The 25,442-nt window shown below is 43.4% G+C and overlaps 1 protein-coding gene and 1 long non-coding RNA gene across 2 annotated transcripts; both read right to left on the bottom strand.

The window, feature by feature from the left end:
- Positions 1-306: 306 nt before the first annotated feature.
- Positions 307-14,645, bottom strand: LOC143695290 (uncharacterized). Its single transcript, XR_013184400.1, has 3 exons — positions 14,386-14,645; positions 11,255-11,478; positions 307-2,391 (listed from the first exon to the last, which is right to left on the bottom strand). It is a non-coding gene; the product is annotated as an uncharacterized LOC143695290 (long non-coding RNA).
- A 6,148-nt stretch (positions 14,646-20,793) lies between these two features.
- Positions 20,794-25,438, bottom strand: PTTG1 (PTTG1 regulator of sister chromatid separation, securin). Its single transcript, XM_054643004.2, has 6 exons — positions 25,269-25,438; positions 24,432-24,534; positions 23,953-24,131; positions 23,180-23,258; positions 22,588-22,737; positions 20,794-21,649 (listed from the first exon to the last, which is right to left on the bottom strand). The coding sequence occupies exons 2-6, from the start codon at positions 24,511-24,513 to the stop codon at positions 21,570-21,572; spliced, it is 570 nt and encodes a 189-aa protein (XP_054498979.1). The 5' UTR covers positions 24,514-24,534; positions 25,269-25,438; the 3' UTR covers positions 20,794-21,569.
- Between the last annotated feature and the right edge of the window lie 4 nt (positions 25,439-25,442).

Genomic DNA, 25,442 nt, shown 5'->3' with positions numbered 1-25,442 from the left:
GATGACAAGCACCAGCCAGCACCAGAGTATCAACAGCCCTGTGTGTGCTCCCTGCCTGCAGGACAGTGACTCCTTCACCCCTCTGCTTTCTATTTTGAGACAACATCAGCAGAGCTATTATTAGTTCATTACTTGCTGTAGGCTTTTGAGGGAAAAAAAAGAGCATTACTTACACCTCATTTTTTTTTTTTTGTCACAGAGATGGGACTCCAAAGACTTCTGTATTCCTTGATTTCATCCATGTCCTTGTTACTGTTAGCATTCAGGAACACATAATCACAAAATGATTGTATGTAGGTGCTTTTATGGAAGAGCTCTGGGTGTCAGGGGTACAGACCCAAATCTGACTCCAACATGGGATAAACACATTTTTATAACCTTATTGTTACATACCTACATATTAATTATTAAACTTATATTGTTCTATTGTATACATTGATTTCATCTAAGCATGGATTTTTGTAATTTCCATCAAACCCCCCAAACATCATTTCTCATTATTCTTGTTACAATTAAGCAACAATCATATCCAATTACCAAACAATCATCACATTTAACAATCAATCATATCATTTATCATAGTCATTAAATGATTATACAGGGGCAGTTTTGCATGATCCAGTAAAACCTAACATTTTCCCAGGACCTACCAGGCCCAACCTTTCTCCAGCTCCCCTGAATATCCCCTGATTTTAGAAACATTTTATCCCTGTACTATCATTGCCACCATGCACACATCACCTTCTGTGCTGCATCACTGCCCCAAGGCTGGGCTGCACAGTGAAGGAAGAGGATGAAGCTCTGCAGCATCCAATATCCAGCACACTGCCTGCATCAGACATACTGTCAATTGTTCCATTGACCTCTCTTCTTTTGAAGATTTTGCCAACTCTGACCTCAAATTTCATTTCCTCTTTCTGACAGGGATGGTAGAGGAAAATAAAAATTTCAATATCGTCCTTTGCTCAGTTTCTCCACCCTGTTTAATGGATATTCCCACAGCAGGAGCTGGTGGAACCAGTGAGCTCTTTCAGGAACTGTAATCTCTAAACTGGTGAGCACAATACATCTCAGACAGCTGCAATTGAAACTCTTCAACCCCCAGGATAAAAATTTATATGAAAAGTATATCAGTATGAAGGTACATCTGTATCCACAGGCAACAGTGATTATTATCTGATTTTTTTGTGTGCAAATACATATTCAGAATGAAAGGCACACGGCAGTTTTAAGCTACTTAGCTCAACATGCTCTTCCTGCACCTGTGGGATTTTAGCATTTCTATGCTTTTAAGAGCTTTGTAACACAGGGATAAGATCAGTTATGATCCACTTTACTGAGTTGGAAAAATGTAATTTAGGTGTTATTATTGCAGGAAAGAGGTGGAAAGCTCGTTGCTAATTGTAACTCTTCACATGCTTAGAGACGACAATTACTTTTCCTGATCCCTGGAATGAAAAATGAAAAATTTTAACATAGGTCCTCCAAGAAAAAAATATCAACCTGTGACTTGAATTAATTCCCCCATAGAAGGATGTTTGTGCTACCAAGCCTTCAAACAGCACTTACATTGTCATCACTAATTACACTGGAAACTCCCTTAACCAAACACTTTGGGAGCACATCACTAACCCCAGGAAAGGAAATATCTGTGTTTATATAAGTGGGCTGGTTGGCTGGTGCAAATGAATAATCTTTATGGTCACAGCTTCTGTCAAAAATGGCATTTGGCACAAGACAAAGCAAATGAGGCAATAAGTGCTCAGCAGTGGTACCAAGAGAACAGGGTACAGTGGATTATTAGTTGGCAAATGCAGTGCTCAGCCCAAGGGAGACCCAGGTGTTCCACAGCCTAAAGGAGCTCACCAGAGCTGGCCACAGGAGAATGCACCCCTCAGCAGGGCCTGGGGACCACCATCCATCATCATCATCATCCATCATCAAGACCATCTCAGGGATTCAGCTGTAACCTTGATAACAATGAGGGGAAAGAATCAAGCTAATCAAACAGTGGGTAGCACCACAGAGCCCATGAGTTCAGAAGAGGTTCAATCACTGCACAGCTATTTATCCTGAGAGAGCCAGGCCTTTGCAGTGACCCCTCCCTGCTGAAATGATTCACATCTCTCGTGCTTCCTCTCCTGCTTGCTGCTATCACCAGAAGAGGTAGAGAATGATCAAGTGCTTCTTTGATCTCCTGTGTATGTGAAGACAGAAATATCCAAGCTGAAGAACTGAGCCCCATGGGTCTGACAGCAGATTCAATTACAACCCATGGAATTCAGTTCTCAAAGCTGAGAATAAAGGACATTCATTTTCAGGCTGTCCCAGCACACGGCAGTAGCTCATACTCCTGCTGGCTCTCTCCAGGGCCTGGCCTTCTTCCAGGAGCTGTAAAACAAGAGTGAAAACTTCACTGCAGCCAAATCAGCTGTTCCCAGACTGTAGGTCAGAAGCAGAATAATGGCTCCAGGATATATATTTTGAAAAACGAGCTATTTTATATATTCCTTTGACACCAGAAGTGGCCACACACACAGGCACAATGTGCCCTAACATGTTGCAGAACTCCTAGTAACAAAAAAAAAAAAAAAAAAGTGCAGCCAAGGAATATAACACTAAAACATTTTGCACTTTTCTGGAAACCTTTGGGAATTTCAAAGAGGTGAGTTATAAATTTCCTTCTTTTTTTATTTAGTTTATTTTTCTCAAATACAACAGCACAAGCACAGAGGTAAAATCTTCCAGAGTCATTCAGCAATCTTGTTAACAAAATAATCCAACCAGAAGCTGAAAAGAAGGAAATTTAGCACGGTGCAGCCCTGCAGAGCCATCAGAGTCAGTGTGGCAAAAAGGCAGGTGGGAGCCTTCAGCATAACAGCTGCGTGGCTGTGTACTGACACAATTTGTCAACCTCTTCCCAGGGTGACAATCCCACCCAAAGGGGTCTGGACCACAGAAAAACACTGCTCAAACAGGCTGGAGGTCAAAGTGACACCTCCCACAGGGAAACACCTCATCACCTCTGACAAACCTAAGAGAAGTCACAAGTTTCATTAAACTGCATACCCCAAACAGGGAAATTTTGAGGAAAAATAGATGTTAGATGCATATAGGACTTTATATAAACAGTGTTGGGTAAGTTATAAAAAATATTTCAGATATATTCAGAACATTTTAAAGATACTTCTTTTTGTTCCAGTGAGATGAGGTCTCAGAAAAAAATCTCTTTGGTTTCAATTAAAAGAATATTTGGTCTCAATAAAATATTTGGATGTCAAGGGGATGTCAGATTAAATCTTTTAGCTTTAAAAACTAAATTTAAGGACATTTACTGAACAGAATGGTTCAAATAGATTTATTTTAGTTTAGCATTGATTTTATTAAGTTATAAGTAAGTGTTTTTTTCATTGCTAACACCCCATGCCACTTTCCCAGTACATCAGGCTCACATGCAGCCCCAGCAGTGCTGGCAGGAAAGGCAGCAGTGTGCCCATGTTTTTACAGCTCTAATTGTCTTCTCAGGCTGCTGAACCAGTCAACCAAACAACAGAAATTAAAAATATACTTCTTTAACTGTTTCTCTTGCTGGGAGGGAAACCTCTGAACAAACATATTTGCTAAGTAACTGCCATGTGGTACCCACAGCCCAGCTCAGTCCTACCCATCTGTCACTTGACTCTGTGAGACAGGAAAGGAAAATCAAATTAACAAAAGTAACATCTTGTTAAGGCCCTCAAATAGGACAAAACTTCATCTGCAACTTTAAAATAAGGTACTGTAGCAATAAATTTTGCTTGTCTAATATTTCTAATTTGTCACTGGAATACTACTTGCTAAGATCACTGCTGAGTTAATTAAGCAAGACCTTCACAAGCAGTGTTGCCCTTCTGTGGCAATCCCTCTTGCAATGCCAAGCAGGAAAAACATCTCATGATCATCAATAAAACATCTTACCTTAAAGCAGAGAAAAGGTCAGGAAGAAGACAGGGTGGAAGTGTCCATCCCTTAGGACAGTCTGCCCATGCTATGGAAGGTGGATGGCACTTCCATGGAGGCACCAGTGGGCTCACACCCCAGCTGGGTCAGACAGCTTTGACACTCATCATGGCACAAAATGAAAGGGAAAACACCAAATCCCCCTCCATGAGACCCAGTTAAAGAGCTGCAGCAGCTCTGAGCTGCCCAGAGCAGAAGAGCTGAGCTCTGGGGCGCTCCCCAAGCCTGGTGTCCCCTGTCCCCTGCCCCAGTGAGGTCCTGCAGGGCTGCCTGTCCCCAAGGAGATGGGCCTGGAGAGGGACAGCCCCAAGGCAGGGAGGCAGGGGAACATGCTCTAAGATTGCTCCCCTCCCTCCCAGAACCCCGGGATGGATCTGCCCCACAGCTGTCCCCAGGGAGGACAGAACAGCCCAGCCCTCCAGCAGCACACCTGATGGTGCAGGGAAATCCCTAAGGAAAGGTGCAGAAGGGCACATCCTCATAATTCCACAGCCATTATCCAGGTAAATTGGCTTTACAGGTTTTTTTAACTAAGTAGGACAAAAGGTCACATTTTCTCTTTCAGTTTGCCCGCAGTTTAATATCATTGCAGTGCATTAGTTATCTCTCATCTTCAAAAACATGATGCCAGCTTCTGCTTTGACCCTTCATGAACTTCTTATGTGACATTCTCTATCCTTTCATTGTCCTTCCAGGAATAACTCCCTCCCTCTGAGAACCCACTCACTCCAGGATTAAATTCATGCATTTCCCAACAAGAAGACAGCCCATAAAATTGTATTGTTCTGCCTTTGCAAGAGCAGTGAGGTGGCGAGTCTTTCCAATGGGCCATAAATTTACTTCTTGGAAAAACACTATTTTGTTCTATTCCAGCAAGGTCCCTTAGTACCTCACAGCTTGGAGATCTTATTACACCAGATTTAACAATTCCTACAGGACAGATACTTAATAGACAATCATCCTATAAAGTTTTACTGCTACACCAAAAGGCAAACCTTTTTAGAGTGATTGAATAATGTCAACAGCCTGAAGACTATTCTTCCATAAGCTTTCTTCTTAATTAAATATGTTTTAACAGGAAAAGAACATAAAGATCTTAAAGCCATCAAGTTACTGCAATATGTAAATTCTCTCAATTTTCCTTACCATTCCTTACTTTTATTCTCTATGCTGCCATTAAAGCCTTTCTTTTTAGTAAAACATCTGCATTTGTCCAAACATATTACCAAAGAGTGAGATTTTAATGCTTTTTAACCAGTCAATTACCTACTGCAGCTTCACATGAAATCCAGACACTACCAAAATGAGCTCATCATGGGTGGTAATTAATTAACACAGATAGGGAACTTGAAATAACATATGAATATGGTCCCATTTCATTAAGAACATAAAGCATCTTTTCACCCTTATTTCATTAAATACATTTTCCCTACAGCTAGCAGAAAAATACATGTCTCACAGCTACACTGACAGCTGGGTGGTTCAAACAAGAGGTGAAATGAAAGATGAAGATATTCTAGAAATTTTGAGTTTATTTTTTTTTTTAAGAGGAAAACTCACAGCCAGAAAGGAGCACAGTGGCACCAGAGGCAGGCAAACACCTGAGCCCAGCAGAAGCTCTCAGGTTCAGCTGTGCTGGCTGTGAAATTTCAGTGCAGAGCATGGGCTGTGCTCTGCAAAGCCAGAGTGTCCTGCAGGGGAGCTCTGCTCACTGGGCAGGTCTGCCTTGAGCATCCCCTGCAGCAGCCCAGACCAGCCTCACGCTCTGAAAACCTCTGCTGGTGCCATGAACCCAGAGCTCAACCTTTAAAACCCAAATGTTTGGTCCTCTCAATTTAAAAGTTACCCATTTCTTTGATTTCACCCTTTTCCCACTCAGCCTCATCTGCTCTCCACAGCAACTCCAGTTCCTGAGGGAGCTGCCTGGGGCGCTGAGCTGTGGGGAGCTCCCACCTGGGGTTGCCTCCCACCAAAAACAACCCCACCCTTTCTGCACTCAGCAGGTCTCCTTCCATCATTCCCTTTCTCAGCACAGCAGCTCTGCCACACATTAGGGATCCACAAGAAAGTCTTGGCTGCTTTAGGCACAAGGCAAACACTGCCCATATCCTAATTTTTAATATTGTAAATCCCTCTCAGTACAGCTCACATGCAGGTTTACAGGCAGAGTGCTCACACACAGAAGATCTTTCTGTGCTCTATAAAGATCATGTTTAGCCACGAAAAACCCAAGGCTGAAGTTTCAGCTCAGGCTCAAAGAAAAGCCTCAGCTAAGCTCTGCCCTTGAGCCCTGCCAGCAGCTGCCATCAGACACAGACACTGGTGCCAAGCACACCCTGCTCCCAGGCTCTCCCCAGATCAGTGAAGACCTCAGGCAATGCCAGATGAGGAACTGTAGATATTCCTTCCCCTGAACCCTTCAGGATGAAAAATGGAACAGGGTCCTTAACACCTCTGGCCCGGCAACTACACAGACACTTTCATTATTTCCACACCACAGAGGACAAAAAAAAATCTGGACTGGTTAATTCTTATATTATAAATATATTTAAATATAAATATAATTCTTATATTATAAATATATTTAAATATAAATATATTCATATTTATGTTTAATTTTATATTTAAATATAGAAATATATATTTAAATGTAAATATCTAAATAATTATTTAAATATTTTTTAATATATATAAAAATTTCCCATTTCATGATGAATCAGATTAGCCCAAACACATATTTTGAGTTGTCCAGAAAAAAGTGCATTTGTTCCCAAAATGCTTTCTGGAACTTCCAGTTATTTTCTGGCTGCATTTTTAATTTTGAGATAGCTACATTTCTATTGCCAATGCCTCTTCCACAAAGAGAAAACATTCAATTTCTTCTGCTGTAGAATTATCTCACTCTGCTTATCTTTAGGTTCAATTCTCTTGTTTCCATTTAATCACATTTTCCAACACAGTATTTTGTGCAACAAACCATTTTCCTTCATGGAAGATAAAAATTATTGTATATTCCTTTTTGTTTTTTTAAATGAAATGAAAGTTATTTTTTGACCTAGACTTACTTATTATTTCTGCATTTTTTCACTAACTTGGAGAAAGACTACATGGCAAAATACACACCCACTAGGCATAAATCACTAAGAAAAAACAACATTTACACTATCAGCCATCTATATACATTACAGCTAGTAAAAACACTAGTATCAAAAGGGCATAATGAAAAGTTATTTCCTATTTTTAAAAAGTTCTAGCTAAAAGCAATAATAAAGCCTTCTAATACTAAGTATTATTTTTAGTAATCACTATACCATTTACTTACAGTCTAGTTACAGTATAGTATAGTTTCATTTATACTCAGCCATAATAAGTCACAGCCCTGGAGACAATTTCACCAAGCTTTATGTGTTGAAAAATAGAAACTTTTGTGGGCTCCATGTTCTGGCTTTTTTATATATGCTTTCAGATGACAGGATGAAACTTAGTGTAGAAGAATGTGGCAGTCTGAAGCACACACTGTGCACATTGACACAACTGAAGTAACAGCTGTACTAACAGTGCCCAGATGTAAGGAACTGGAAAGCCAATTTTCAGTGCGCTAACAAGGGCAAGGAGAACTGAGATGTTAAAAGCCCTTGCAACTGCTCAACCTCTACCTATTCTTTCTAATTTCAGCAGTAAAATTTTACTGTAAATAAACAGGAAGTCTCACACCAGCTGACTGAGGACAAAGGAAAAGTCCTAACTCTTCAAAGAGCTGTCCCAAACGCAGTGACCCTTCTTTCCTTGGCCAGGATATCTGATTACTGTGCCCAGGGCAGATGCTGGAGGTGACAGATGTGCTGTCCCCAGCAGGGTGGGAACTGCTCAGCTGAACTAATTCCTGATAAATGGAGTGGAAAAGCACGAGCTCAAAATGACTGGTCAATTAGTATGTTTCAGAAATAATCTAAACACCCAAAATAGGAAGATATAAAAAACAACAAACAGGAGAGAGTGGATGACCATTTCTTATTCCTTCCCAATTTACATATTTTTAATGACTCAAGAGTACTGGCAAGGTTTCTTCTGTTAAAAGTATGCAGATACTTACAGAATTTATCACTACATAACTACTATACTATGTCACCAACAGAAAAATGGTTACACTCTGAGTAAGCACTTAAAAAACAAACAGGCAAACATCAATTAATCACATTTTTGTAACCCTCCCATTATTTAAAAAAAGGAATGTCATCATCACCTAGCAAGGAATTTACTTGGAGAAAAACAGCGTAATAAACAACTGCAAAGCTAGTAATCCATTAGGAGCCAGAGATTTCTTCAAACAAGTTTTTTATATAAACACTTAAAACACAATAAGTTCCTGTATTTATATTGTAACTATACTGTAGTTATTGAAAATAAAGTATTCTAAAGAGCAAACAACCTTTCAGTACATGTGTGGTTTGTGTCAATACTAATGCACTGAAATAAACGAGTGCAATATCAGAATAATGGGAGAGCTGGAGCAGAGTGGCACTGCCCTCAGCTCAGAGGCACCTGCCAGTCTGAGAGCAGCGAGCTGTGCCCTAGCCCTGCTCCACTGCCATGGGATGGCTCAGCCAGGGGCTGTGAGCTCTGCTGCCAGACCCAAACCAGGCCGTGACCCACATGAACATGACAAACTGGGAGCTGGTTCCTGGAAGCTTCCAGGACTGCCTGCAGGTGCAGATGGCTCCTTTTGGGGCACGTGAAATGGTCCAAGATTTTTGTTTCGTTTACATCCATTACCAAAGGCTGAGGAATGCTCCCCTACAGCCAGCCAGATACACTCACCTCCTCGTCAAAATTTTACATCTTGCTGCCTAAACTCAAAATTTTACATCTTGCTGCCTGAACTCATCAGATCTCATTTTAAAGAAAATAATTTAGGTTGTTATTTAGATTCAACACGCTCACATCCAGAATATTTAGGCAAGTATGTAGTCTACAACTAAAGATTCCATTAATAACTTAAGATCACTAGAGTTGCCAACAAGGACCTGGATACCCAGTGTGTATTAAAGGTTTAAAAACAGCTTTGAATCAATTTTTTCAGGCTTCTCCCTGATGAATCCCCCAAGACCATCCCAGGCAGTCACTGATATATTTGAAACCTCTGTCTTGCAAAAGAGTCCCCCCCTGGAACCCTGGGCCCTTGTCCTGCTATGCTGGCAATCCTCAAACTTCCCCTCCCAAAGAACTCCAGGCCCTGCTTTCCCAACAACTGTCTGAAGTCCTGACCCCAAAGCACATTAAATGGAGTCCAGGTATTTGAAAAGCTGCAGAAGAGAGAGCAGCTGGATTTGTTCATGAAATTAGGAAATAGATTCAACAATGATAAACAAAATCTATTTCAAGCATGAAAACTGATGTTCATCCTCTATTTTGGGAAAAGATGGATAATGTGCTCATTTTGACTGAGAAAAATACATTTTAAAAACACCAGAAAATTTTATCAAAATAATTCACATTTTCCTCACCATTTCCCACAGAAAAACATTCATTTCAACATTTTCCCAGATGAAGATGAAATGCAACCAAAGTTATGGCAATTAGTATTTTTAATCCACTAGCCAAATGGAAGAAATCATCTGAAAAATGTCATTTGGTTAAATCTGGAATAACTTTTAAAAATTATTTTCTGAAAATAAAATACATACACTTGAGATACATTACATAATATATTTTGGCCTAAAACAAAAAATTCTTCTTTTTTTGCCATTATTATTTTTGCATGTGAGAAATTAAAAAAATGCAAATAGTTTTTTTTTTTTAAAGAAAAAAATGAAATTTTAATTCTCAAAATGTTAAAACAAATTTACTTTTTTACTTTTTCTTATTTACCCAAGACTATTTGCTGCACTCAGGTGAGCCTTGTAAATAATTTCAGCTCAGTTAAAGCTGCATTTTTCAGTAAGCAAAGTAATCAGAAAAATTAAAGAGCAACTGCCTGTGTCTAATCGCTCTAGTGAAGGGAGGGGAGCTGCCTTATCCTGCAAACTCCAGGAACCCTTCCCTGAACCAACCCAACAGGGAATTTGTTGGAAATTCCACCACTGAAGAGTGGAGATTTCTCCATCCTTTTTTTCCATGCTGCAAAGCAAATTTGGATGCTTAGATAAGCCAGAAGCACATAAAAAAAATAAAAATAAACCATTTCAAAAAAGTAAAGAATTTATGCGAAAGAAAACCAAGGACAGCTAGTCAAACTCTTCTGCTACAACCAAACATTGTAGCTTCTAAATCAGTAGCATTTGATAAAAAGAAAAAAATACATACATCAATTAACTCACATCCTCTCCCTGTTTAAAGAGTCGTTATTAAGTGGGTTAAGATAGAGACTTAAAAAAAAATGAATATATATGAATCGTAATTCCAGGAAAATATTAATGCACATAATGATACCACCCCTTATTTCTGAATTCCACTGCATTTGGAATAAAGTCACAACAGCCACAACAGTCACAACATTAGAAGGACAAGAGAAAAAATTCTTGCATGGCAAAGAGAAGCACTAGAAAATGTGCAGATTCCCTGACACAACAGTATTTAAAAGTCATTCAGAATTTCTCATTGCTTTAGCATAAATATAACTCAAAATTACTTCAAAGACTTGATATTCATTATGTTGCATTTACAGAATGTAAACCCATCAAAGCCGACAGAACTGTCCTGGTTCAAAACTGGAGGAATTGAGGAAGAAGTTGACATTTTGATTCAATCTTTAATGTGCAAATTACCTTTCACATATACAAAGTGTACTGGCACTTAGGCAGAAGACAAACATGTAATAAATCAGCTTACATTTTTTTTCGGCTCTTACTCACAGTGGAATTCCCAAAATTCATTTTATTTTATCTTTTTCCCACTCTTCAGCTTTTTTCTTCCATTATCCTCCTCTTCAATCAGCACAGGTTTGCATTTCTCATTTTCTATTCTACACTTTGTTGTCTACAACGGAAAGGCAGACAGACGGACAGACAGCAGGGACAGAGGCACTGCCAGCCCAAGGTAACCTCCTTGGACTCCCACGCTCTGCAGGATCTGATTCTCTCTCAAAAACATTTTAACTTTATAAAGGGAAGGGAATCAAAACTGATTTGCATATGGGTTCATTCCATCTCTGCAGCTCACATGTTCATAGCTCTGGAAAGTCCCTCTGTGATTCCCGAGCTGATAAGGAGCCAGGGAGGGAACGCGGCCCGGCAGAGGTGAGACCTGTTTTGCTGACCTTGCAAGAGGGGCACACTGAAGCGCTCCATTCACCGCGCTCAGAGGGCTCAGCTGGGACAGCCGGGTGCTGTTTATCCTTTAGGTTTCAAGGCTCAGAGCATGCAGCAGGGGTGAAGACTCAAGTCAGAGAAACCCCCACTCCTGCGCAGGAGGAAGCTCTGGTCAGGCGCTCGATACTTCGGCTTCCTGTCTGTACACTACGCGGTCTCATCTGGGGAAATCCTGAAAACATTATCAGATGCCTGATAAGCTCTTTAGCTTTCAAGTACATAGTGATTCAGTTTCGGTCAAAACCTCATTTGAATACAGTTTTAAAGTCTAAATAAAAAGTGAGACCCTAAAGGAGAAGGCATTAGACTTGCAGCCTAACATCTGTGCATCCAAAACAATGTGGCTGATGTTTGATACCAGCATAAACAAATCTATGTTTCCACATCTGCACCAAGATGGTCAGAGCATGTGTTCAGCTTATTAAAAAGGAGTGGAATGAGATATCTGGTCAATTACCACTTTTATTTATCCACAAACACAGCAGAAGCAGCAGCACGGATTCCTCACTCCATTCCAACGTTGCTTACCATTGACATGAGGCAGATTGTCTCTGAGAAAGAAAGGTTGCTTAAAACTCCAAAGCCCACCCCTCCCATGGGCTTTTCTGGCAAAGCTAGCCAGTGACAAGACTTGTTTTGTTCCATGTAGACTCCTATTTGCCAGGCATCAGACAGATTTTTTCCAAACCCCATTCACAGACTCAGAACAGGTTGACAGCATTTAACCCTGTGGATTTAGCCCTGGAAGAGTAAACCTCCACCACCTCCAACATCTTCCAGTTCACATGGGTATTGTGTGAGGTCTCCCCCACAGGAAACCACACCCTCTCCACTGGTTGTCTTCATCCCAGTCAGGCCAGGGATGAAGGCCTATCCACTTTTCTAGGATACATTCCAGGAGGTTCTCCTTCACACACAACTTCTGAAGACAAAGAAATGCACTCCATCTATGAGTCTGGAAGCAGCTGGGAGCATTTTCCCATGTACTGCATGTCTGCAAGCAGAGAGAGCTCAGCAGCACAGAAAACCCGTATCAAACACTCTCCATGACAGCTCTGATGTTTTCTGCTGCACTCGCCCCAAGGGTTACCACAAAGGCATGCACATGTATTTACCAGCTACCTTGGAGAAGAGGAAAACTTGAAAGATATTTATTGTTAATAACCACATTCCTCTTAGTGAGTACAGAAGTTCAGGCTGTCCATACTCAGGGTAGAAAAATCTTTTGTTCCATCCCAAGATCTGGTTTACAGATCTTCAACTAGGCTAATACACAGGTTACAATCCACTAGAGCAGGGGTTTCAGACACAAAACCACTCACCATTTTAATACCCACATAACAACAGAGATCCTAAAAGAATGTGAAACTGGGATTTTGCTTTTCAGCAGCATGAAAGATCTGATGGGCTAAAAAATATCATTGTCCAAGCTCTCAGACGCTGCCCTGGGTCACAACTGTGCATAGAGAAGCCAAGGCTCTAGTAAGACTTATTGATAAGGATGCTTAAATGGATTTGAATGAGTCATTGCACAGGAAGAGAGGAACAGTGAAATCTCAGGCTGGGATTCATCTGTGTTTGCAGTGCTCACTTGTACAACTTTGAAAATGCCTCCTCACTCTCTCTCCAGTCTCGGATTTAAAAACTTTGTAAAAGACACTGAACTAAATTAATACATTCCCTGCTGAGCAGTATGTCCTTGCTGGTTCTTTAAGTAAAGATAATTCAGGTTTCCTGTGTCCCAGAGGTGGGTGTCATTGTGTGCATGTGTCACAGCTGGATAATCTCAAGCAGAGAGCAGCTGAACAGAGCCCAAGTCCCTTGGTGAGAGCAGCACTTTCCTCAGCCCTCAGCACATCCTCCAAGCAAAAGCAGGAAAGTGAACAGCAAAGCCAAAACATTTACAGAGGCCTTTAGAGGGCAAGGATGACAGGACAGATTCTTCACTTTGCTTGTGAAACAAATGCAGGGACCAACAGGGGGGCAAGGTAAAGAAAGTTACTACAGAGTGGAAGGGACTGGCAGCATGCTGTGAGCTGCTCCTGACAGCTGACATCAGTCAGGACATTTATTATCATCTTAGCATCTCATCTGGAAAGTTTTGAAGTTAATTTCTTTTTTGACAAGAAGTCTAGATCTCAGCCTAAATGAGTGGCTGGAATCTCTTGAGGAAAGATTGTGTTAAACCAGACAAGGTAACACTACAGCCCTGAGTGCAGCACTCTCAGAAACACATACATGGTGATGCAGTGCATTTTAAGGACACTAAATCACAGCCCAGGTGCCAGAGCACCTGATAATTCCAGCTTCTCTGCTCTCTTTACTGCTGCTCACTGTGTTCCTTACCAACAGAAGAAGCTGCCTTCCTTCCTTCACTGAGGGAGAAGGTCCTCCCAGAAGGAAGGATCTCTCCAAGGGTAGTTAAAATCTTTACAGAAGAATAAAACATGCAGGCATCAGAGATAAATCATGTCCTGTATATGAAATATCTTCCACAAAAATACAGCCTTCAGAAAGCAGAGTAGACGTACAGTCATTTCATGCATGATTTCATAAATCTTTCATCCCTGCTTAGAGTATTTCTTTGTGACAGGCAGTGAGGTATGAGTTATGAATTCCAACAGAAGCTGGAGCTTAGTCCCATTGAAAACTACAGCAAAATCCTCATTACTTTTGAAGAAACTGGAATTTCTCCTTCAATACTCTTAAAAGCAACTTTCACTTTGTCTCCCCTGAGAGGTTAGTGCTGTGGGTCTTTAGCTATACAGAGCCTTATACACATACATATATTATTCTTTACTTTTGTGCATCTGCTTGTCTGGTTTCTTTAAGCTGAATTGACTTACAAATTTTATGAGCTCTCCCTCTGATTTCTGTCTCGTTGCTTTAACACCCAATACATTGAAGAGAGCTTGAGCTGACAGAGAAACTGAGGAAATGCTATACAAATCATGCACCTTTCATGGAGCACTTGGCACATTTACAAAGGCTATGGTCATATCACAAGCCAGCTAGGATTTGATTAGCCATTTCACCACCCACTGTGACAGGCATATAAATTAGGACACTGTGCTCCTACCTCTTATGCAAGCATTGAAGAGCTGTCAGGCATGCCTGGGTAGCAGAAAGGAGAGGGGATGGTAGAAATGGCTCTTCTGTGTGCTCCTGATCACCTGTGCAGCCTCCAGAAGCCAGAGCTCTGCTCACAGACAGGGCTCACTAAAGAGAGAGGAACATGCCAAGACAGGAGAGCTGCAGCACCCTCCATGAGATGTTTTTCTAAACTGGGAAATGTTCCCGGTAGGAAATGCCTGCAGAGATTCATACAGAGGCATTAACCTTCCCCCTAGAGCCTGTTTGTGTACATGAGTGCATGTACATGCACATATTTCTTATCCTAAGAGAAGATTTTTGCTCCACAGTGGCACAGAGGGCTGGGCTGTTGCCAGAACAGCCCACAGCCCCTGCAGCTCTGCCCTGTGTCCCTCATGACAGCATCCCTGATTGCTTGTCCCCATGCCTTAAAACCTGTCAGAGTTGTTCTACTCGGGTTTATCATTCCCTTAATTATTTTCCTGTGACTGGCTTTAACATCTGTGAAAACAAGAGTCTGAGAGCAAGTGCAACACAGCCAGACCCCACACAAACCACAGTGCACCCAGAGATCTGCTCCCAACCCTACATCCTGGCCCCATCTCCTCTCGTGCCTCCCTCCCTGGGACAAGTCCTCAGGCTGCCTGCACCCTGCCCTTGAGACAAACAGTGCTCCCTGAGATGAATGCAGCATTTAAACAGGTAAAAATATTCCCCTGTCAGCCAGCTCAAGGGAAAAGAAAACGAGGCAAAGTAGCACCAGGCAGCCCAGTACAATTTCTCTCACAAGCTTCAGAAACAGCTTCACTCTGCAGTCAGAAGTCAGAAAACAGGAAGGTTTCAAGTAAGTTACTAAGGCAGGAAGTGAGTCAGCCCTGAGCAGGAGGGACAGCAAACAGCAACCCCTTCACCACAGACAGGCAGGCACAGACAGGGAGCCAGGCACCAGCACCAGAGTGAGCAGCCTGAGAGCAGAGCACATCAGCAGGCAGGAGCAGAAAGGAAAACAGACTCCTCTTCTCCAACCACAGCCCAAAGGAGGGAAGATTTTATCCATCCAGAGGACTGTCTGCTAACCAGCCTTCCTTCTTGCAGCCCTAACCACCAAGCCACCAGCCCATCCCCTCCCAGGCACGCCAAGGCCTCCTGTGCAGCCCTGCTCAGGAGCAGTTAAAGGAGTCTCCAGAACAGCTCAGCTGTGAGTGGGATTGCAAGTCCCCTCGAGCATCAGAAATCTGAATCCTGGCCTCTCACACACTCATTTAGGTACTTTCTGTTGGAAATAGAAACACCAACACTTCCTCCTCAGCTGCCATCCCACTCTGCCTGCGTTTCACACGAGACAAAATTGCTCTGGAAATGGTCCCATCAGCCTCCACAGGAGAAGGAGGCCAAGGAGCATCTTAGCTTAGGGGTGGAGAGGACTCTAGCTGCTTGCCTAGGAACAGATGTTCATCAGAGAATTCATCTACAGCAAACAGAAGAGCCACAAGCCACCAGTGCCACCCCATCTCAGCAGGAGATATTATGCCATATTATAGAAGCAGTTCTGAGGATCTGCATTTTGGGGATAGGTACAAAAGAGGCTCCAGTCCTTTTTTAAGTGAACCTCCAGACATAAAAATTACATCCAGAAATAGAACCTAGGTAGGGAAGTCACACAGGCAGAGTTAAAATTAAACTCTATATACTGGACAGCATTCCCCATCACATAAAAATGGTGCACTCCTGGATGCAGTGCCAGGAACAATATTTGGGCCTTAAGCCTGGACAGTCACACAAGCACTGAAACCCTACATGGATAACAAACCCCCACCAACTTTTGCAGATTCCAAAAGTGGGTAGAATACTTAAAGAATTAGCTGTTCCACACATGATGCATTTGGCTCCTATGTGTTGTCCTCAGTTTCAAACTTGTTGTTGAAGATATTAGGAGAACAAATGATGTTTTGCTCTCTGTATTAATCAGAAAACTAGGATGCTAATTCCAACTGAAAAAAAAAATCTGGAGAAGGACAGACAGAATTGGCTGGGTTCCAGCACTAGAAAAGGCCCTTGCCTGTCAGCTTTTCCTGACAATAATCTTCTCTAAAGCATCAAATCACTGTAGCAAAAGACTTAATCACAGCATGGTCACATACACCATGTGGGGAAACCAAGACACAACTGAAGAATAAGATGAGCTCCCTCAAAGCAACTAGATCTCAATGCAAAGCATTTCCAGATCCTTCCTAGTTTCAAAAGAAACTCAGACTAAGGCATGGGAAGCTATGCACAGAAGAAAGAACTTCAGGAGGAGGTTTTTAATCCTTGAAGGAAGCTGTTAAGAACTTGTTATCTGAACAAAATAAGGCTGGAGGAAGACTGGGTAGAAGGTAAAAAGTAAAATCCAGAACCTAGTTGCAACTTGCAAGTTTTGAATATCTTCCAGTGCAATAATCATTCCTAGAAAAGTGCTGTGCTGTTGGAATAAATTTTTCCAGAGGAATGTTCCCACTCTCATTTTCATTTTGGCTTTTTTTTCCTCACACATGCTTTGAGAGGTCAGCACACTCTTAGAACCAGGAGGCATTGCATTTACAAAATGAAGTTTTGTAAACTACTTTACATAGCAAGGTTTTTTAAGTCAGCTTTGCAATTAGAATTCTTGGTTTCATAAAAGGGGACCCTTTAACTGACAATTTTAAATACCTTAAAAAAAATGTATAAGCTCCTTTACAAAATCCAGGAGAACATAATAAGCTCTACTCCCAGCAAAGCAACACACAGCTGCTAAAAACAGCTCTCAAAGGTTGTGTATCATTTAAGAAGGAATATGATGGACAAGGACTAAACAACACCTAAACAGCCTCAGGAAGAAAACAGTACAGACAAAACTTTCAAGCTGAGAAGAAGTTCAGAAAAAAGTACTGTTTGCTACTGGATATGTTTAGGTGAACAGAACTTGATACATTCCCTAAAAATAAGCAGAATTCATCAAAGAGAATCACAACTTATTTCTGCTGCCTGAAGTTTTCACAAGCAGCAGGTACCAGAAAACCAATTGTGGTTAAATGCATTTTTAAAAGTAGATTGCCATCATGCTGACTGAAGTGCAAAATCCTCTGAACTAATAAATCCAGCAGCACCTTATATTTGATTAAGGAACCTGATGATAGGTGAGCTAAACATGATGTTAATTTATTGATTCTTGAAGCTGGAATGATTTTGGTCACCTGGCCTTACAGAAAACTGAAGCCAAATAATACCTGATTCATGCTTGGTTTTCTCTGCTTTTTGTTCTCATTCCAAAACTGAGTCATAGAGACGTTGAAGAACAGGCAAAGAAAACACCCCTGTTTTGGAATCAGGTGTTCCCAGATGGGGACATTGCGGCACAGAGGGCGCTGCGACCTGCCCTGAGCACAGCCTGTCGCTGTCACACACGATGGCTCAGCAGCACAGGGGGCCAGCTCTGTGTCCCTGCCCAGCACAGCTGCCCTAAGCCCAGCCTGTCGCTGTCACACACGGTAGCACACGGAGCCAGCTCTTTGTCCCTGCCCAGCCTGTCACTGTCACACACGGTAGCACACGGAGCCAGCTCTGTGTCCCTGCCCAGCACAGCTGCCCGGAGCCCAGCCTGTCGCTGTCACACACGGTAGCACACGGAGCCAGCTCTGTGTCGCTGCCCAGCACAGCTGCCCTGAGCCCAGCCTGTCCCTTCGGAAGGGACACCGGCCGCGATACCCACCCCACGGGCTGGGGGAGCTGCAGAGCTCCGTTTGCCGTGCCGAGCTGAGGACTGCCGGGGCCCTGCGGTCGGGATTGCCCTGAAGCAGCCCCAGGAACAGCCCCTGCTGCAGGGCCAGGAGCACATTTGGGCCGTGTCTCTGCGGACAGCGCAGCAGAGAGCAAAGGGGGAAGGTTTGCACTGCCCGCTGCACTGAGGGACGGCTCCTCTCCTCCACACCTTTCCCGGGGCACATGCACGCCGCAGCTGGGAAAACACTCCAGGAAAAGGGAATATTTCCAGGGTTTTTTCCTAAAACCCACTCGCATCCAGCAGATGGCTATTTACAGAAGACCAATACAGCATCTTGCTGTCTAGATGTCAGAAGAAATTCGAGCAGCAGTGGAGAAAAAAAGTAAAGTAACAAATGGGGAGAGGCCCGCTCAGTGACTGTGCAGCCACCGCCCTGGCCCCGCTCACAGGGAAAGCTCTGCTTGCGTTTTGCAGAGAGGCTCAGGCTTTGCCTTGCGGGAAGACAAGGCTGTGCATCCCGCATCCAGGAGAGCTCTGTGTCTCGCTGGGATCCGTGTTACGCACGGATTGCTGTGGCTCCAGAAAGAGGTGGCCTGAGGCTGCAGCGCCCGCGGCAGCCGACCCCGCCCGGCTCTCCCGTGTCCCCGCGGGGCTCCCCCGTGTCCCCGGTTCCAGCGAGTACCGCGGGGCTGTCCCGCGTCCCCGGTTCCAGCGAGTACCGCGGGGCTGCCCCGCGTCCCCGGTTCCAGCGAGTACCGCGGGGCTGCCCCGCGTCCCCGGCCTCCCCGCAGTCCCGCTCGCAGCCGGGGCTCCCTCTCGCGGCGCCGCTCGCAGTCACGGCTGCTGCGGCCGCACAACGCCGCCTGCCAGGGCCTCATCATTCCCCCGCATCCCCTCTGCCACCCACGGGTCCCTGGGCTCGGTACGGGTCACTCCCTCCTAACAGGGAGAAAAGGCTCCAGGGAAGAGGCAGCAGTACTGCTTAGCTACGCTCACCCTGCAGGGACTTCGTGCAGGCAGCAATAAGGCAGAAATAGTGTATTCTGGGGCACATTAACAGTTTTAAGAGCAATGAAGTTTTGTGAGGAAGAAGCCATGGGTTTTGTGCGGAAGTTACGAGATTCATGGCTTTGCTAACCCTAGAGAGACCAGTTGCCTGCAGGCTTCTCATTTCTGTTCTTTTTGAACAATGGAAGATAGAGTGCCTGGCTGATGGACTGCTCCCTGTAGTCACAGGGTAAAGGCACTCTGAATACCTTCGTGCCCACTCGTATCCTCCATCTCCCACTAATGAGGCGATGAAGCCATCACAGCCACCTACACCGTGTGCGAGGTACCAAAGGCATGCAGCACCACGGCAGCGATTTCAGGCTGCAGGAGCAGCAGCTCTAACAAGGCTGTTACCATGGTGCCACCCACTGCCAGAACTCTGCACACAGGATGGATTGTCTGATGTGCACTGAAGTTACTGAGCCTGCTGAGACTCTTTTCATGTGCATCTCCAAACTCTCCTTACAGAAGTTCAGGTAAGGGCTTCAAGAGAGTCTCACAGGAAGAGCACAGTTCTTTTGCAGAGTGATAACCCACTGAAAAAGTCCCTACTCTGTGCATTTCGTTACAATCCTGGGCTGCTAATTATGTACCCATGAGGTCTATTAAAGGCTGCCACCACACAAGCATTCATTTTCATTACAGCCATGCATTACAATCCCCAATATCTCAGATCTTTGCAGGAAGCATAAACTGATCAAGCAAGTAAACCCAAACATTAGAAGCAGTTTTTAGTAAGATCACTGTTGTGGAACTAAGTACTCAAACAACATTTGGAGCTCAAGTCAGTACTCCTGATAAAATCCCAAGAGAAAATATAACTTACTAAGTATGAAGAGCTGTGTGGGTCATCGCAACATTAAAGCAGTTAAAGAAGTTGATTGTTTTTAGCCACCAGTAGAAGTCAGTGTTAACACCTACCTGAAGCAATACAAAATTCCCAGTGCTCCTGTGCCAGCACTTCATGGGCTGACACCCAGCAGGCTTGCAGCTCTGAGGCCATGAGCTTACATTTTCCAAAGAGAAGACAGTACCTTGTGACTGATGGAAACCTTGGAGTCACCGAGAGCAGGAAACTCCACCCACAGATGGAGTCTCACCACAGCTTTGTCCCAGGAATGTGCATTTCCCTTTAATCTCAGTCAGAGTTGAAAAGTAAATGAGGAAAATAAAAGCCAGCTGAAACAAGTGGAACTTTCCAATGAATGTTCATAAAATTAAGCTTTGTAAAAACAAAAGCTTCAACCTGCATTAGTCAGAAATCCTAATGAGAGCAAAAAGCCCGAGATGAGTTTCACTGTAGCAAACAATTTACTTAATCCTACCACTACCATCTTCTTTTCTACACCACATCCCTATGCAGACCACCAATATTCCCAAGCCTGACTCACCCCATTTTTCTGCAAATCCACTCCACCAGCCCCACAAATAACAAGTATTTTAGCTCCAAGATTAAAGTCTATCAGTACCAAGAGGCCTGTGAATCTGAAAATGATTTAATCATTACCTTTGTAAACATGATGCAAATACTTGTTCAGTTCACTATGAAATTCTGCAAGCATGTTTTAAATTTTTTAATGTGCATGTGTATACACACACGTGGACATGGTACAAAAGGCTTATTTATTTGATTGTACAAAAAGATCTAGGTTCTTGATCATAGTGAGTATTTCAAAGTAACAAAAAAAATCTCATTTCACCCTGATAAACTTCCATAACACAAACGAAGTACTAGTGCCACTCTCCCAGTGTGGTGTCTATACATACAAACAGTTACTACCTAAATTCATATAATAATACCTAAAGTCATAGCCATACTGTGACTCATACCTCTGCTCCCTGGGGCCTCACACACCAATGTTTTTACCTGTGTGCTGCCTACCAACAGGCCATGTGATGGCACTGTGTAACCACATTCAGTGCCTCAGTTACAGGCACTTTCCTGCAATAAGTATCTACAGCTGCATAAGAACCCAACACACACCACCTCAGCTGCTGTGAAGGGCAAACAGGTTGAAAGTGAAAACATCAGAAGAATAACAGCTCTAGTGCTTGCTTTACACTAGATACACAAATTGGTTCAAACCATTGCATGTTTGATGGATCAAGAAGGACTTCAACCTGTCACACACACTCCAACCTGCAGGTACCAGCTCCTAGATGAGGTGACAACAGTGCTTCACAGCCTTGCTTAGGAGTTATCCAGGCTCTGCTTTACCTGCTTGTCAGAATCTCCTCCTCAAAGCTCTATTTTGCTACCTACATGTTGGGCTCACTGTAGGAAAAGGAAAAGTACAATAGTATATAGGTTAAACTAGACTTTATTTAAATACAGAACTATATGAAATTGGACCTCAAAAGAAATTTCAGAGCACACATTAATCATCATACAGTGGAGGTGGCATGTCAATGATCTCATCCAGGGTAGCAAGGAAGTCAGCAGTTGATTGTAGCAAGTCTGAAATTTAGAAATAAATCAAATCAGTTTCTCAAACTCAGAATGCACACAAACATAAGCTAGCTCCCAGCAGCTCTGCATAAACTTGTTGAATAAGCAAGGGAAATATTGCTTCATTGTATAAGTCAGTGCCACCAAACTGATCAGTTTGCAATGCACCACAAAAGATTGCTCAGTGCTTTTCACTGGGTAGAGTTAATTTTCCTCACAGCTACTGGTATGGGCTGTGTTTTGCATTTGTGCTGGAAGCAGTGTTGATAACTCAGGGATGGTTTAGTTGTGTGAGCACTGCTCAGCAACAGTCAAGGCATTTTCTGCTCCCCACCCCACCAGCGAGGAGGAGGCTGGGAGTGCTCAAGCACCTGGAAGGGAGCACAGCCAGAACAGCTGATCCCAAGGGGCCCAGGGGATATCCCAGACCATATGGTGCCATGCTCAGCAGACAAAGCTGGGGGGGAGAAGAAAGGAGAGACATTTGGAGTTAGGGCACTTGTCTTCCCAAGCCACCATTGCATGAGATGAAGCCTTGCTGTTGTGAGGATGTTGAAGGGAACTGAATGAATTCCTTGTCTTGCTTTTCTTAAATGCATGGCTTTTGCTTTAATTATCAAAACTACTTTTATCTCAAAGCATGAGGTTTTTTCACATTCTCTCTTCTGATTTCTTCCCCATCCTACAGCAGGGGAGCAAGTTGTGTGGTGCTTGGCTGCAGCTGGGTTAAGCCACAAGTCAGTGACACCACTCTGAGACAATTGCCTGGCCTGGCAGCCTTGGCCAGGTACACTGAGCTTGGCTACACAGCAGAAGCTGTTTGACACTGGTGCACTGCTCTGGTGGCTCAGCCAGCAGCAGCAATTCACTGCTGCAGCCAGCTGGCTTTTTGCTCTAACCACTGATGAGCATTGTGTGTACTGGAAGTCTGCAAAGTTTCCACTTACTGGATTCCCATGAAATCTCTTCAGTCTTCACTGGGGAAGAAGCCATGTTCACACATCTGTCATATGTCCTCTCAAATACCATGAGGGGAACACCACACAGGTTGATGTTGCTGAGTTTGTATTCTTCAGGAAGATCAAAACTCTCAAAGTCTGTTTAAGAAAGACTGTTAAGTGTGCAGTAGCCTGGGAAGCTGCAAACTCTTCTAGACTACATTAAATAGGAGCCGATCTAAAACACCACAACAGTCTCCTCTTATGGAGTATTTACTTGCAGTTACACCTTTCAGTTGTCCATGAAACCCCATACACCAACCCTGATGGAAACACTAGGCTGCCTGATGGAACTGCTAATGTACAGCAGTTAGTAACTTCAGCAAGCAAAGCATGTACAGCTCATCAACACAGCAGTCTTTGGCACAGCAGTTTGCACACATGAAGAGGAAAGTTAAGGACACACTTTGAAGGACTGAAAATGAAATGGGCTGGCCTAAGAACAACTTTAGAAGTTTCATCTTCAACTCTTATATCCTAGAGCAGTAGGAATCATTAAAGCCTTATTACTAATTTTAATGATTACATCAATAGTTCTTACCTTGAGGATCCAAAGGAAACATATTTTCTATTTCTGGCCAATCTTCTTCAGCCACTGTATGGCAGCTTTCTAATCCAGTCTTGTTGTTAGGCATAAAAAGAGGAAGTAACATTATTTGAGCTGCTGCAGAATATCTGTAGTGGCTTTCTTGTGCTGGTCAGGTCTACAGACAAGCATACCTGTCATACTTTTCTCACTCAGGCCTAAATTCTGATGCCTTCCACACAAATAAGATGAAGATGGGCAAATGTTTCAGTTGAGTTTATGCAGGGCAGTACTCTATGTGACTGCACTAGAACAGGTAACTCTTAAGATGTAATTAAGACAAACTCAGACTATTTTCTCTAGAACCATCTACATAGGTGCCCTGCTTTTAGGCAGGATAGAGTTCTTTTTCTTCCTAGCAATTCTTTTGAGCCCATGTTTTGGATTCATGATGAAATGTATATAATAGCTCTTTCAGCTATTGCCAAGCAGTGTTTGCACAGTCCAGGCCTTCTCTGCTCCTCACAACCCCAGCAGTGAGGAGGCTGGGGGAGCACAGCCAGGACAGCTGACCCAGCTGGGATAGCCCATATTGAGCATCCATGGCATCTCAGCAAGGAAAATTGGTGGGAAAGCAGGGCTACCACTGCTCTAGGACTGGCAAGGCATTAGTCAACTGGCAGCAAGGAATTGGTTTTGTTTTTCTTTTAGATTTTTCATTATCAGCAAATCACAGCAGGTAAGTTATGGATTTCCCCTCCTCCCCAGCATAAGTGTGTTGTACTCACTTTGTTCACAGTGCAAGGCTGATTTTTCTGTTTTAGCTTATCCATCTTGCTCATGACTCCTTCAGTTTTATTCACATTTCCAAGAGCCTTTCTGACAGAGCAAGTTGTGACTGGAGAAGTACTGATTGCTTTTTTAGGAAGTGGAGTGTTAACTTGTTTTCTTTCAGCTAAGACTTTTGCTGGAATGGGGGGGGGAAGAAAAAAAGCAATCAGCAACCCTAAAGTTTGCCTAAGTAAGTGCACATGCTGGCAAAGTAGCTATCATGGAAATTACTTTTCACTATCTATAACTCATAAGCCACACTTATGACAAAATCACGGAGTTATCTTAAATTTTATACCAACTGATGAGCTTGGAAGAATGGGTTGGGTAAGTGGATTTATGAATAGAAAACTATTACCATTAAAAGCACTGAAAAAAATATGTGATTTATGCCCTTCATTTGATCCCTTACTGGCTCAGGGCAGCAAATACGCACAAGATCCTGAAGGGAGCTTCAGCTGACTCTTGGGAGCATGAAGTTCACTGTTCTCCTGATCAACAAAGATCAGAGTTGCCATCTTCAGATGGATGAGGCTACCCTGTAGAGTCCAGAGAGGAAAAAGGGAAAGAAAGCATTTTTTATCATTTGTCTCATCACAACACACTTTTTAAGCAAGCCCCATTAAAAATAACAGAGCTGTCACATACTGGTCTCTGGACAAGGGAACAAACCCCTACTTCCCACCATTATACAGCAGGTCAGCTAAAACCCCTCAGGTTTGAAGGCACTTTTAGTGCTCGTTGCTGCCATTACGCAGGTGAACAAAGTGAACACGCAATTCCTCATTACGGAGGAATGCAGGAAAACTCAGAATCACAGTTAGTGAGGCTGGAACAGATCTCTAAATAATCGAGTCCAACCTAAATACCAACACATCCAGCCTTTCTTTAAAGGCCTCCAGGGACAGTGACTCCACCACCCCCCGGGCAGCCCTTTCTAATGTGTAACCACCCTTTCTGTCTGGAATTCTTCCTAATGGCCAGCTTAAATCCCCCCAGCACAGCTTGATGCCATTTCCTTTTGCCCGGCTGCTGGTTGTCTGAGAGAAAACACCAATCTCCCCCTGGCTGAGCGTGCTTTCAGGTGATTATAGCGAGCGATAAAGCCCCCCTGAGCCTCCTCTTCTCCAGGCTGAGCACGGCGCCGGCCCGTCCTCATCACAGCTGCGCCCCAAACCCTTCCCAGCCTTACTGCTTTTCTCTGTACAGCCTGAAGCACAAAGCCAGATACAAAGTCCCAGTCTCCGGCCCTACCCCCGAACCCTCAGCTCACCCAGAAAGCGACAGCACAGGAAAGCACAGAGCTACAAAAGCTGAGTGGCTCTCAAACACCTCAGTACACCCTGACGGCCAACGGCGCCGGTTTTTAAACCGGCCCCGAGCCGCCCATTGGCCGCTTCGACCCACGCGCGGCAGCCGATTGGCTGAGCCCGCGGCCGCACGCGAG

The sequence above is a fragment of the Agelaius phoeniceus genome, chromosome 15 (genome assembly GCF_051311805.1).
Source record: "Agelaius phoeniceus isolate bAgePho1 chromosome 15, bAgePho1.hap1, whole genome shotgun sequence".
Taxonomy (NCBI): Eukaryota; Metazoa; Chordata; class Aves; order Passeriformes; family Icteridae; genus Agelaius; species Agelaius phoeniceus.
The sequence above is the reverse complement of the archived record's forward strand: the minus strand, read 5'-3'. Positions and strand labels throughout refer to the sequence as shown.